This window comes from Mustela erminea, chromosome 10, assembly GCF_009829155.1.
Source record: "Mustela erminea isolate mMusErm1 chromosome 10, mMusErm1.Pri, whole genome shotgun sequence".
NCBI classification, from domain to species: domain Eukaryota; kingdom Metazoa; phylum Chordata; class Mammalia; order Carnivora; family Mustelidae; genus Mustela; species Mustela erminea.
Window position 1 is genome coordinate 9355076 of NC_045623.1, and position 14350 is coordinate 9369425.

The 14350-nt window shown below is 46.6% G+C and overlaps 1 protein-coding gene across 5 annotated transcripts in view; it reads left to right on the plus strand.

Moving 5' to 3' along the window:
* Positions 1-14350, plus strand: part of VTCN1 (V-set domain containing T cell activation inhibitor 1) — a 57043-nt gene that overhangs the window by 19372 nt on the left and 23321 nt on the right. For 4 of the 5 annotated variants that reach the window (XM_032360683.1, XM_032360685.1, XM_032360686.1 and 1 more), the window contains exons 2-3: positions 1904-2011; positions 13564-13628. In XM_032360683.1, coding sequence (XP_032216574.1) covers positions 1904-2011; positions 13564-13628 — 173 coding nt within the window. The remainder of the gene's footprint in view (positions 1-1903; positions 2012-13563; positions 13629-14350) is intronic. The other variant, XM_032360687.1, reaches the window with a different exon arrangement.

Consider the following 14350-nt stretch of genomic DNA (forward strand, 5'->3'; position numbering starts at 1 on the left):
GCCTTCATGTTGGGTGCCATATTCCCTCCAAGTCATATCCGTGTCTGTAATATCCGCTGGGCACTAGAGCTGTTCTTCCCATCCTGCGTTTCCTGTTCTCTCAGCACACTGAAGATATCATTCCATCATTTTTTCTGGCATCCCTTGTGGCTTCAGAAAGCAAGCTATTAGTTTGTCATTCCTTTCCGGGTAAATGTCTTTTCTCTCTTCTCGCTTCTAGGATCATTTTGGTCTTTGCTCATCAGAGGCATTATGAAGTCACCGGTAGCTTTTATTAGCCCTACTTGAGCTTCACTGAGCTTCCTGAATCCTCAAATTGGCATCTTACATCAATACTAAAAAATACTTAGTCTTCTCCTCGGGTATTGCCTCTCTCTCCCTTTCTTTACCTCCGATCAGATATATCTTAAAATTTTTCATTTTGGCCTTGGAGTGTCTTACCCTCTTTTGCACATTTTTCATCTTGTTGTTTCCCTCTACCGCCTCATGTGACAATTCTTCAATTCTCACTTGTGCTTAACCGAGTCTCCCCTCCAGTTGTATGCAGTTGTAACTTAAGAAGCTTCAGTAATTTGTTTTTCGTTTCTAGACCTCTGTATGGCTGTCTTTCAAACCTTTATCCGGTCAGATTGCATCTCTTGCTCCTTCCTCAAGCGTTCCCTCCTTCCTTCATTTGAACACACTGAAAAGCCTTATTTTATATTCTGTACTCCGTGGTTTCAGTATATGAGATCTTTTCATTCCAAATCTGCTGCTTGTTTCTACCAGTTCTTAATCATGGTAACTTTTTCCTTGTGATTTTTTTTTTTTTAAGATTTATTGATTTATTTGACAGAGAGAGACACAGCAAGAGAGGAAACACAAGCAGGAGGAGTGAGAGAGGGAGACGCAGCCTTCCCGTGAGCAGGGAGCCTGATGTGGGACTCGATCCCACGGCTCCAGGATCATGACCTGAGCTGAAAGCAGATGCTTAACAACTGAGCCACCCAGGCACCTCTTCCTTGTGATTTTTTATTACAAGCTTATATAGTTGTGAAATCAGGACGCAGACCTGCTTGACAACTGGCTGGTATACACACCATCTCAGGGTAGGGTTGCTTTCTCTTCCCCCAAAAACCAATACCAGATGAGGTGGTCATGCTTTGGAGGAACAGGGGTCCTGGATTATGTGAATCTCCAATTCAGAGTCCCCAGCTTGTGTGGCCCCTTAGCTTTGTCACTGTCTTCTGCACACTCTTAGGTTGGTAACTTTTGGCCACTGGAAGTCATAGACAACCACTGTGCGCAGTGCAGTGCTGCCTCCTACCTGTCTGGATTCAGGAGTTTCCTTCGTTTTTAGCCTTTGACTCTGCAAACTTCTACTCTCTTGCCAGCAAAACCAGTGTTCAAAAAACATGTGTGCGTTTTTTGGGTTGATTCAGCATGCAGAGCATTTTTAAAGTAAGATTGTTATTTTTTAAAGGATATTTCTAGCCACTGTTGCTGGAAATTTACATTTTCCTTTCCCAACAAGTTCCATTTTCTTATTAGAGGGACACCTCTATTTTGTAAATCCCTCGCAGAAAGAGATGACGGAAAGGACCCAAGTTCAACAAGTGATCACGCACAGCTGTTATCGATTAATTCCACCTCCAGGTTCGCTTCCCGTCCTCTCCCCCACATCCCACCAGCTAGGTCTTCTATTCCCAGCCCTCCCAGGCAGTGCGTTAGAATTCATGGCACCAGCAAGATTTCATAGACCTAATTTTTAAAAAGATTATCTTCCTTTAGAGAGGAATATAAATGATAATTTCTCCCATAAAAGGCTGCTCGAAAGCTAAAACTGCATTAGTTTCCCTTAGTAACACAGCATGGATATTTGATTTATTCATTAATTCAACAACTTTTAAATACTATGCGCTAGGTACTCTGAGGGAGGCCTTCTCCAAGGCGAAGCATTTATTCAACAAACATTTATTAACTCCCTACCATGTTCTAAGAACTGGAAGAACAGCAGGAATAAAACGCAGAGGTAAGAAACAGCCTGGCATCTTTAGAGGCCCAGAGTAGTTTAGAAGAGTTGAAACATGGAAGTAGCGGGCCAGAAATGGGGCAAGAAATGGAAAGACGTATCCACACATTTATGTAAATTCTTCTCGAGCTTGTATTTGTGTTGGAACTGTTTAAACTTTCAGAATTCATACACATTCCTTACTTTTTATGTTCAAATCAATATTTTATATTTAGATTTAAATTTTAAGCTTTTACGAAAATATGGTATTTGAATATGTAGAAGTCTACATCAGAAGATAAAACAGAAATTTTGTGTCTCCTAGTAGTTCTGTAACCAATTAATCCCTGGGCCAGTGCCAAGCCCTGGGCCAGCCATGGGTTAGGGTGGCCCACAGGGTCTGGGGTGGGAGTTAGGGGTAGATACAGGAGAACACAGCAGAACCTTCTTGCACAGAGTATCTGGCTGGGAGTCCTGACCTGGGGGAATGCGGGAACCGTGAATCTACAGGAGAAAGCTGAGACTAATGCCCGGGAAGTCAGGCTGGAGCAGGGGAAAACGACCAAGCAGCCTGGTCCACGATCATGAGGCGGCCTTGGGTTCAAGCCCAGCTCCAGGACACAGGCTGGGTACAGATTCTAGGCTGGAAGGCCAGGGAAACTTTCTTTGTGTTTGTTACAGATGAACAGGCGCACAGAGAGATTTATAATCTTTTTTAATTTGATAATTAGCATAGAATGTATTATTAGTTTCAGAGGTAGTCAGTGATTCATCAGTTGCATATAACACCCAGTGCTCATTATGTCAGTGCCGTGCTTCATGGCCGCCCCCCAGTTAACCCCTCCCGCACCCTTCTCCCCTCCAGCAATATTCAGTTTCTTTCCTGAGATTAAGAGTCTCCTGTGGTTTATCTCCCTCTCTGGTTTCCTCGTTTCATTTTTTTCTTCTCTTCCCCTGTGTTCCTCTGTTTTGTTGCTTAAATTCCACATATCAGTGAGATCATGTGATAATGGTCTTTGTCTCACAGAGGAGTTTAACTCAAAGATGACTGTGGAACCTGGGGCAGCAGTGTGTCTCCCCTGCCATCCTTGGAGTGAGCAGCCAAAGCCTGTCGTGTGTGAGAGAGAACAGCCCAGGGTCAGTGGCTGAGGGGCGTGGCTCTGGCAGGCCAGGCCCTCAAGAAATGGGTCAAGCTGTCTAACTGCCACACGCCCACCTCCCGAGCTTCCTACAGCCACACCTGCAGGACCACCCGCACCTACACAAGGAGATGTGGGTCCTAGGGGGAGGATTTGTGGTGGAACTCAGGGTCGGACTTCGGGAAGACAGAACAACGTATCCCTTTTGATTTCCGGCATACACTGGTCTGCTTTTCACTGGGGACTTTACTGGTATGACTAAAAGAGAGGGAATGAGAGACGCCTTGGGGGCTACAAATATGACATTAGATCCCACTGCAGAACACAGAGACATCAGACCACCTGACAGGTACGTGTTCCAGTAAAGTGCTGAGGGTAACAGATAGACTTGTTTCCGGCTTTCCTAATGACAATGAGCCGATCCCGGGACTAGGATCTCTGAGAGAAGACAGCCCAAGTACTTCTCTGAATCTCTTCCGTGACAGTGCGGGTTTCCTGAAGGCAAGAAAGGAATGAAAAGTCACCACAGTCGTTGTGGCTTTCAGCTATTGAAAAGGGAAGCTAGACTCCAGATCATTCCATCCGTGCTCCATCCATCCGTCAGAGCCCAGGTCACCATGACTATGGGAGAGGCTTACAGGAAACGTGCTTGCCCCAGAGAGAGACTGCCCTGTCCTCCCCTATCCAGCTTCTCAGTTCCAGCTCCGGCGTCCTCACCTCCTGAACCCCAGTGCCTGGCCCTCCTCCTCTCTCTGTCCCTGCCCTCTGAGGTTCCCCCCCCTTGCCTTACCCCCTGAAATCCACTAAGGAAAGAGAAAGAAGAGCACGCTCTGGGTTGGGACTTCAGGAAAGGTGTCAGAGACAAGGCAGGGCTGACCCGGGCTTTGAATGGGGCCTGCCTTTCACAGCTAGAGAAGTGGTAGAAAAATGTTAGAGGCAGAGGGCAACAGGGGGCAACGAACAGATCCGTTTGCTGAGAATTCACGGCTCCAGAAGGAGAGAGGCGTCGCTTAGATTATATGGGGCCTTTTAGGAGGGTCTTAAATTCTAAGCAAAATTTGAACTTGATCTACAAGCAATGAGAAAGCACTTAAATTGGAGGATACAGAGAAGGGCTAAAAATAAGAATTAACATTAATAATTTAAAAACAATACTTAATATCTATAGAAAGCATAGTTGTTTCTTTGACCCTAACAGTGATTCTGTGGACATAGTAGTGCTTAATGTGGACATGGAGGGTGAATTGCAGTGTCGCTCAATTATGCGAGCCCCCTGCTCCCATGAAGGCTTCATTGGGAACAGAACACCAGGTTCTCCGTGCAGTTGATAAGGGGAGAGGCACAGAAGCACCTTCTCTTTGTCCCATCCATTTCAGAAATGACCAGGCGGTCACGGAGCAGCGCTCCTGCTCTCCGCTGGATCCGGCTGGAGCAGGAGAGGCGAGGCGGGACGGAGGCGGTGTGTGGGAGAACAGCAGCCTGAAAACAACCGCCCGTCACGGCAAGGATGTCCCTATTAGCGGCCCAATCTCACTGTGGGTGCTGGGAGCACCCCTGCAAATCTCTCCCAAGCTATGGTTTGGAAGACTTCCAATTAGGCTGTTTCCATTGAGACCACACAGACTGTTCCAGGGCTGCCTGGCTTTTCTGACCATATGGACAGACATTCATGGGCGGTTCCTCAACACTCTCAAGTGTGTTTGTTATTAAACACAATGGGATCGGTGATAAGGCTGGAGACATCCTCTGGAAAGGTTTTTTTCTCCCCCCTCTGCAGTGAGAATAGGGAGGAATGGGAAACACAGGTATGATTTTAAAAAGACCAGCAATCAACCTTATATGGACTTTTGTCTTGCTCTGCTTGCGCCACTGGAAAGCAGTGTGCACAAGGCTGATGAAATGCTAGCGCGTGCTTCATGGGCAGTCAGGGAACGGTTATAAATAGAGTGGCCGAAAAATAAAATAGAATGGTTTGCTGCAAATTCAAATATTCTTTAGGGAAAGGTGTCTATGTGTTCACATTCGGTATTTTTCCACCTGTAGTAGAAAGTAGGAACTTTTCCAGAGTTATGACTCTGCCTTTTGGCTTTCCTTCCAGAGTCTCAACGCAAAGATACCACATAGAGAGGTGAGCTTCCTCAGTCTAAGGAAGATCGGGCATGGTGTCCGTCCAGAGGTTACAGCTGCACAAAACATGAGCCTGGAAACGGATTTGAACCCTGGGATTTAGAGAACTTTGGATTTATATAACATACAGTTTAATAATTAAGGCCATGGAGTATTAGACTGAAGTCTAATCTTGCTCTAATTTAATAATCTAGGGTTGAGCCCTTGGATGAGTTCCTTAACACTAAAAAGAAAGATAATAGTACCCGTCTCATAGGGTTGTTGTGGGAATTAAGTGAGATAAATGAGGCCATGAACTCATGAAGTATCAGCTGTCATTGCTATGTTATTAATAAAGGTTTTAGGAGGCAGAGACAGAATACGCAACTGTGGCAAGAGCAAGGCCGAGGAACATCGAATTACGGAATCATCCCACTGTTTGACAGGGGCTGTCAAAACTCTTCCACTCCCTAACTAGTGCCCCCAAACTTCCTTCCTCACTTCTGTCCCTAAGTAGTTACTCAGCCCCCGCCCGTAGGCACATGTCCCATGGAAACTCCGCAGCCTCCCACCAGGACCAGGGAGCTCTGCTGGAAGGTTCCTCTGCATGCTGAATCTCAATCTAACCTCCTAGAACTTTGACCTATTGCCTCCGTTTCTTCCAGGGTGATAGAGAAGAGGCCCCTAAGGCACCTTTCAGTTTCTGAAATGATCGTTACTACATTTCGACTCCTCTAAGTTAAACTAACCCCGTTCCTTCAACTTCCCCTCAAAAGCAATGACTTCTAATCACATCACCATCGCCAGTCCCCCTTCTCTTAGATCAATGGTTCTCAGCAGAAGCGACCTGTCTAGAGACATTTTAGGTTGCCACAAGAGGGGCAGGGCTATTGCTGGCATCGAAAAGACAGAGGCCAGGGATCCTACAGTCCGCAGCAGCAAAGAATTATGTGGCCCAGATAGTCATAGTGCTGAGCCCGAGGAGCCCTGTCCTAAGCAAGCACATTCATGGCTGTTCTTAAAGTGCAAGCCAAAAATGTGCACAGACAAGAGTCCGCTAACACTGCCATTTTACCGTCATTACTTTTCCGTAAACTTAGCCTAGGACTGTGGTAGTTGGTGGCAAGTGGCCAGTTCAAGCCGCCTTTCATGTGTTGCTCTTGGCCCAGAGAAGGCACTCACGGGGCGCACATACTCACTCAGAAGTCTCTCATCATGGGGGCACTCTCCACCGCTGAGCCCGGAGGCAGCCTTGCAATCTTCGCCCACGCAATACCTGAGGCCATTACGATCGATCACTCAGAAGCAGCTGGCAAGCGAGAGGTAATCCATTTTCTGGCCATGTCTCCTTTTGTGGCATTGAGGCCCAGATAGGATGGAATCATGGGGCTTATGTTTTGGAGGACCCCCAGAATATCGTGTCATGTTTCTCAGCGGCAGCTTGAAGGAAGACAGGATGCCTCAACATGATATTCAAAAGCACCTGAGTCTCTCCCATGCAATTTTCTAAAATCTCTTCCCCAAACTGAAAGCCATGCTGTCCACTACCGTGAGAGCAGCGTGACAGGGCAGGGCTGCCCGGAAGGACACCCACACGTGTGCGTGTGCGCGCACACACACACTTACATAAGCTTCACATAACAGTCTCCTCCTTGCCAATTGCTTCCTGACCCTCCATTTACCACTCACAAACGCTCATGCTAGCAGTTCCCTGGATCAATACTGGCCTTGATTTTACCAATATAAAGAGATAAAGCAGGGGACTGTAGAGATGGGGGAAAAGTGTTGAGGAGACAATAATCTAAGCCTCTCAGAAACTTAAAACCTGTACTAATCGATATCCAGAAAATAGATAATTTTGCCTTAAAGCCCAATGCTCTGTTCCACATAGTATTTCAAAATAATTTCTTTTCACCTTTGATGGGGTGAAAAAAGAGAAACGTGTTGGATAGGCTGAAGTAAACGTCTCCAGTGTCAGCGTTCTTTATAAACTCAGTGGCTTGGTTAGTTTATGAACAAAGTAATATGTTTTATTTATTCAAATATTTACTTGATTTACTCAAATATTCTGGAATTTAAGTAAGCTTGGTATATTTAATTTAAATTTTTTATTTATTTTTATATATTATATATAGTATATAGTATATATGTTTATTTAATATATAAAATGTTTATATTTCTATATTTATATTATAAATTTAAATATTTCATTTTAAAAAGCGTATTTACTTTAAAAGTATAATTTATTCAGGTTAATCATACGTGTGCTAACAATCTTCTTTTCAGAGTCTTAATCATTTATTGTTTATTCAAGTGAAGGTAAGCTGATAATCTGAAGGAATGTGGCATCTCTCGGTTCTGCTGGCATTGGGGCAGGAGGCAGAAATTAGAGAACATAGAAACCATTAATGTTTGGATAAAACAAAGAGCGCTTTATGTCTTCCAGACATAGTGCTCTACACATGGCATAGCAGATCCAGAAAGCCCTTGTTTTTGGAAACAGATCTAGAGGAGATATGCAGGGGTGGGGATGAGGGGAGGCTTCTGACCTTGTGGCTTCCCGCCACATGGGAATTTTGTGGCTTGGTGTGGCCTTCAGGTTTTTGTTTTTTTTTTAATTTTAAATAAACATCTGCCCTTGGAGCTCCCTCCCCAGAGAAGCCCATCCTAGGCTCACCTTCCCATACGTCCACCTTTCCAGAAAACTCAGACTCACAGTACCCTCAGTCAGTGTCTGCTCAGTTGTTTCTGTGCACTTTTAATATCCCCTGAAGCAGCTTCTGGCCCTACTGAGATGCTCACTTTGGAGGTCCGAGTTACCTCCCCATATACCCAGTATTGTTTCTGTTAGTAGACCAATTACAAAGTCACCTAGGTCATGAGTGGTCTGTCCTTAACCCTGTTTTTCCCCCATAAGCCCAGCTCCTTTACTAAGTGTGATTTACTACAGCGTGAGTCTTTTCTGGAACATACCTACATGTCTTCACATGTCTTCACAAACGCCTGATTTCTTTCAAGGCAGCAGCAATAGAAGCGAAGACACGGAGGGAACTGAACAAGGCCACCCTCAGGGAGTCCATACTACGTGTTAGGTGGAATCCAAGTCCATCCCCTGCAAGGCTCTGAGTCTTGCAGCCCCTGAAGGCACCTTCTCCGAGCCCAGAGCCCTGACAGGATGCTTGGGTCCTAACCCTGTCCATGTGGCAGAAAATGCCACTTTTCTTTGGGTTTCTGTCTTAGAAAGCATGTAGCAGCATGAATTAGCCAAACATATTTCTCAGTGAAGACTTTCTCTTGATTTGAAATTTGTCCATGGAAATACAGTTTGATTCTCTCTAATTCTCTCAGTTTTAAAATACCTCCTTCTCCATAGAATTCCTGTGAGAAGTTATTCCTCTCTTTACTGAAGCCCTGACCACGTGTCTTGTGTTATTACAGTGTGTGTGTGCGTGTGTGTCTGCATGTCTGTGCATGTTATACATGCATGTATGCGTGTATACCTCAAATGCACTATAAGCTCCTAGAGGTGGGCAGCTGGGTGGCAGTCAGTTAAGCATCTGCGGCTCAGGTCATGATCCCAGGGTCCTGGGATCAAGTCCCTCATTGGGCTTCCTGCTCAGCGGGGAGTCTGCTTCTCGCTCTCCCCCCGTTCATTCTCTTTAACAAATAAAATATTTAAAAAAAAAAAAAAAAGCTCCTTGAGGGCTGACAATTAATCTCTACAATGTCCTCCCAACAATATCTTTCACGTGATAAATACTTCATAAATGTTTCCTAAATGAACAAATCTTCCAAAAGCACTGATTTGCATCTGGGCCCCTTTGTAAGGAGTGTCTAATAAATGTGCCCTGTGAATTCCAGTGTAGTGGTTAAAAGACAGTTTCACATTAACAATTTCCTGCAGCATCATTACCGGAAATTATTCTGGAAAAGTAAAAACCAAAAACCATTGTAAGTACACCTTATGTGAATATTTTATTCAGCTTTTTAAAAAATTAATAAGCAGCAAAACAGGAACGATTTTAATTTGGCTGCTCCGAGAGTTCCTGCTTCTCTTTCCAAGGCTCTAGAGGGTGAGCTATTTCCCAAGGGAACAGCAGCTCCGAACAAACCTCAAGGTGATTCCCATTTAGAGAAAGGGCTGGTAGCCAGGAGGGTTCCGCTTCCACAATTAGGGAAGCATGTGGGTCTGTGGGGACAGAGCTGGGCTCGGCCATTCTGATGGGTCCACACAAGCTCCATTGTCCCCCTCCTGTTGGGTGTGTGGCCAGGTATCTGTTCTGTGTCTTTGCTTTTTCTGAGAGAGGGTGGAGGATGGCATACGTGAAGGCCTGTGGCAGGGAGGACCTACAATGCTTTGAGGGGAAACGTGGGGAGAGGCAAAGACTGGGGAGAAGGGAAGGTGCCCCTTTGAGAGGCTCTGTGAGTCATTATCCCAGGGGTGATGGAAGGACGTTCCAAGTTTTAAGCAGAGGACTAGGCTGACTCTGTTACAGTTTTGTAGGCTTTCTTACAAAGAGCTCAGTAGCTGAGCCGGGGGGGCTCATCCCCACACCATGGGCACCAGCAAGGAAACACATATTCTAACTTAGAAACATGTTTGTTACCTCACCACAGCAGAAAAATAAGACTGGGAATAGCTAGTACTTACTGAAGCTTCCCAGGTGCCAGGCGATCTTCTTTTTTTTTTAAAAAAGATTTTATTTATTTATTTGACAGACAGAGATCACAAGTAGGCAGAGAGGCAGCAGAGAGAGAGAGAAGGAAGCAGGACCCCTGCCGAGCAGAGAGCCCGATGCGGGGCTCAATCCAGGACCCTGAAATCATGACCTGAGCCGAAGGCAGCGGCTTAACCCACTGAGCCACCCAGGCGCCCCACCAGGCACTCTCCTAAGTGATTTTACAAATCACCCAACCTGGGGTAACGCTGTGGAAGCTCATTTAATCTGAACAAGAAGGAACAGGAACTTGAAACACAGCTGGAGCCCGGGGGCGCTGAGGCTCAAACCCATGTGGGCTCACTCTGGGAGCCACACTCGGGACCTCAGCCTGTCTCTTCTCCCCATCTTGCCACTAGGTGGTCTCCCCTCGGCTAATTCGGTATAGAAATTCCAAAGTCACACTAATGCTGGCAGTGGGAGGACTGGGTGGGAGACGTCCAGGCTGCAAACAGGGAAAACTGTGAGGAGGGCACTGGAAAAATGCTGGGGTGACATGGTGGCGACGGGGGACAGTGAGGACAGGAATGAAGAGGTGTGAGAGACATGAAGGAGCTACTCAGCAGGACTTGGTAACTCAAAGGAGAAAATGCTCATTGGGCATCAGCCTGGAGCCCGGTGGGTGGTTATTTTTGATGTGTCAAAATACTGTAATGTTTCTAATATTACCAGTTCCCAGGATTAAGTCATAGCTTTTGTTATTTTTTTTAAGATCTTATTTATTTCTCAGAGAAAGAGAGAGAGCGTGCTCGCGTGCGCACGCAGGGAGAGCAGCAGGCAGAGGCAGAAGCAGGCTCCCTGCTGGGCAGAGAGCCTGATGTGAACTCGATCCCAGGACCCTGGGATCACGACCTGAACTGAAAGCAGATGATACAACCGACTGAGCCACCCAGGTGTCCCAAATCAGCTTTTAATAACAAATGTATTGCAAACAGCTGCAGGTAAACTTTTTGATGGTAAAAAGCAATATATAAATAGCCCCTTACAGATTATGACATAGCTGCTATCTACTTTGATCTGAAAACAACCCTTTCATATTCATTGTTCTGGCTGCCATAACAAAGACCCACTGACCAGGTGGCCTAACCAGAAACGTGGTCTAACCAGAAACGTGCTCTCTCACAGCTCCGACATGAGCAGTCTGCTCGTAGGTCGGTGGGGTCACCTCCTTTGGAGGGGGAAGGGGAGTCCGCTCCGGGCCTCCCTGCCATCTCCTGGTGGTTTGTGGGCCATCTTTGATGTTCCTTGCTTGAATCTCGGCTTTCATCTTCATGCAGTGTTTTCCCTGAGTGTGCTTGCACGTCTGTGGCTAAATTTCCCCTTGCTATGAGGACACCAGTCCTATTGGACTACTCCGATATGATCCCATCGAATGAATTACATCTGCAAAGACCCTATTTCCAAATCAAGTGACATTCTGAAGGACTCGGGGTTTGGATTTCCAAATGTAAATTTGGTGGTGGTGGGGGACACACTTCAACCCCTAACCCCTAGAGCACGTAAAGCAGGAATTACTCTTACTCCCATTTTTTTTTTAAGATTTTATTTATTTGTCAGAGAGAGAGAGGGAGAGAGAGCGAGCACAGGCAGACAGAATGGCAGGCAGAGGCAGAGGGAGAAGCAGGCTCCCTGCCGAGCAAGGAGCCCGACTCGGGACTCGACCCCAGGACGCTGGGATCATGACCTGAGCCAAAGGCAGCTGCTCAACCACCTGAGACACCCAGGCGTCTCCTCTTACTCCCATTTTAAAGATAAAGAAACTGAGTCTCAGAGACATGAAGTAATTGAAGATAAGCGAGAGCCAGGGTCCCAAAGTCAAGTCCGCTCTCCGGCTCAGCGGTCGGTACCTCTTGCTGAGATGGTGTAGCTGTTCTCACACACTTGGAGCAGTGAGAACTGAGGGTGCCCCGAGGTATAGAGAGAGGGGAAAGGGTCAGATACGGTCTCCTCTTAGAATCAGTGGCAGGTACCCGATTATCATTAGAAGCAGCATTTAGCTAATTCACTCGCTGCCCCTACAGCTACACTCGCAAGGGCTTGACCTCCAGGGAAACTGTTGACTCAAATGGACGTCTGTTGTTTTTTCTCCGGTGGGCCCATCCCTGGGCCAAGGGGAGCTGGGTACAATGAGCCTATTCAGGTTAGAAAGGAAAATGTCCTGTGCTTCCCTTTTCTCTGTGTGGTATCATTCTTTGCCTCCCTGTGCCTCTCTTTTGTCCTGCTATTGAGTAACATCAGTGTGGGTGTGGGGACTGTGTGAATTGCCAGCAGGGAGAGAGTGTGGCCCAGGACACCTGCCTAAGGACCTGCGTGCAAGGGCGGGCAGCAGTGGGCTGGCTTCCCAGGAACCGCTCTGCCAACACCACAGCACCGACGTGGGCCTTCTGTTTCTGAGTCACTCTCAGCAGCTAGAGCTGGTGCCCTTCAAGGAGCATGGGTCCCCCTGGAGACGACCCCTGTGCCCCATGTGCGAGCCCCCAACTCTTGGGAGGCAGTGCGGGGAGAAGATGAGTGCAGGCTCCAGACACAGATTCTATTCCCAGCTGGGCCACTGACCAACAATACGCATGTAGGGAAGATGCTTAACCTCCTGTGTCATCTCCTCATCTGTAAAACGCAGATGATAAATGTGTTTGCCTCGTAAGGTTATTAAATAGATAAATGATATAATCCATAAACGGTGCCTAGAACATGTCTGCCAAGTAATTCTAGAACTCAGCAAATGTAAACACTACTTCCTTATTTTTTTCCCCCAAATGTCATTTGTTAATCTGTTCATTGAGAAAGGGCAGGATACATCTCAAGAAGCTAACTGTGGTTGTGTCTGGGTGATGGAATTGCAAGTTATTTTAGTGTCCTTTTTTTTTTAACCTATTTGTATTTTCTAAACTCTCTGTAAGAAATATGTATTACTTTTTTTAAAAGATTTTATTTATGTGACAGAGAGAGAGCACAGGTAGGGAGAGTGGCAGAGGGAGAAGAAAACCAGGCTTCCCGCTGAGCAGGAAGTCTGATGCGGGACTCAATCCCCGGACCCCAGGATCATGACCTGAGCTGAAGGCAGACGCCTAACCAACTGAGCCACCCGGGCACCCTTGTATTACTTTCTTAATAAGAGAAAGCAAAGTTCCATTGAGAATCGAGAGGGTTCGGAGAACTAGGGATGAGTGGGTATGGACAAAGACATAACTGTCGTCCTCAGTGTAAAGTCTATGGAAGGAGACAAGACAGGTAGGTCAATGATGGGCATTCATGCTCCGTGCGGACTGAGTACGGGACCCATCCCCCTCAAGTCACGCCTGGCACTGCAGAGGTATCATCAGTTTTGCCCCAACGATCTTTGTACAGAGTTTCCCGATTTGGAAATAGTCAGATGACATACAACGTCATGTCATGAACTCCTTTCATCTCTCCCAGCACCCCGGGGAGATGGGGATTGTTGAGAATCCTGCCTAAGGCACTCTGCTTTCTAGGAAAGGGCTCATGGTGCAGACAGAGGTCAAGATGCTTTTAGGCGCACCTCTAATAGATAACACACAGGAACCCCAGTCGCAAAGCAGCATGTCGAGTGCAATGAAGAGTAATTTCCTGTTTCTCTGTCTCTCCATAGTGTTATTAGCATCATCATTATTTTGGCTGGAGCCATTGCCCTTATCATCGGTTTTGGTATTTCAGGTATGTGATTTCTCGCGTTCCTGTGACTCACTCATTCACGCCTCGCCGTTACGGCCCAACCACTTGATGGGCCCAAATGGAAAGAGTGCAGAAAATCTCAGAACACTGGTTCTTCCGCTCATTGGCTCTGCTCTCTTTGAATTACATTTCACCCCCTGGGACTCCGTTTCCTCAGTGATAAGGCGGGGAAATAATGTCCATGTGACCAGGTAGTTGAGAGAACCCCACGGGCTGTTTATCAGAGAGTTCTGCCTACCAGTCAGCGCTGCGGAGGTCACTCTGGCGACCCAGAGAAAGGCCTACCTGTGGTTGGCCCAGAGGGATGATTCCCATGCAGTGAAGCATCAGGTCTTTGTACACAGGGGTCTCAGGGAAAGAGAATACCGGCTGTGACCAGTGGAGGGAACAGGTACCGCTGTGCGTGGATGGTGAGTTTCTGAGCGCAGCTGATGTCAGCAACAGGAAGAGTCTTATCTTTCCTTGTCTGTGTGGACCTTGTCTTGGAAGCATCTGTTACGGAAGCCACCTCCAGTAAGACACATTGAGTTAGGCCAGCAGCTGTCTTCACTGAGGCAACCTGTTTGCTCCATTTCCCTTAAACTACCTGATTCCAGCCAACATTTCTATTTTAACTTAGTCTGTGGCCCTGTCACTCTATAACTTTAATTTTTATAATCTGCCTTTTCTCTCTGTTCCTCTCCTCTGCCATGGATGTGACGCCA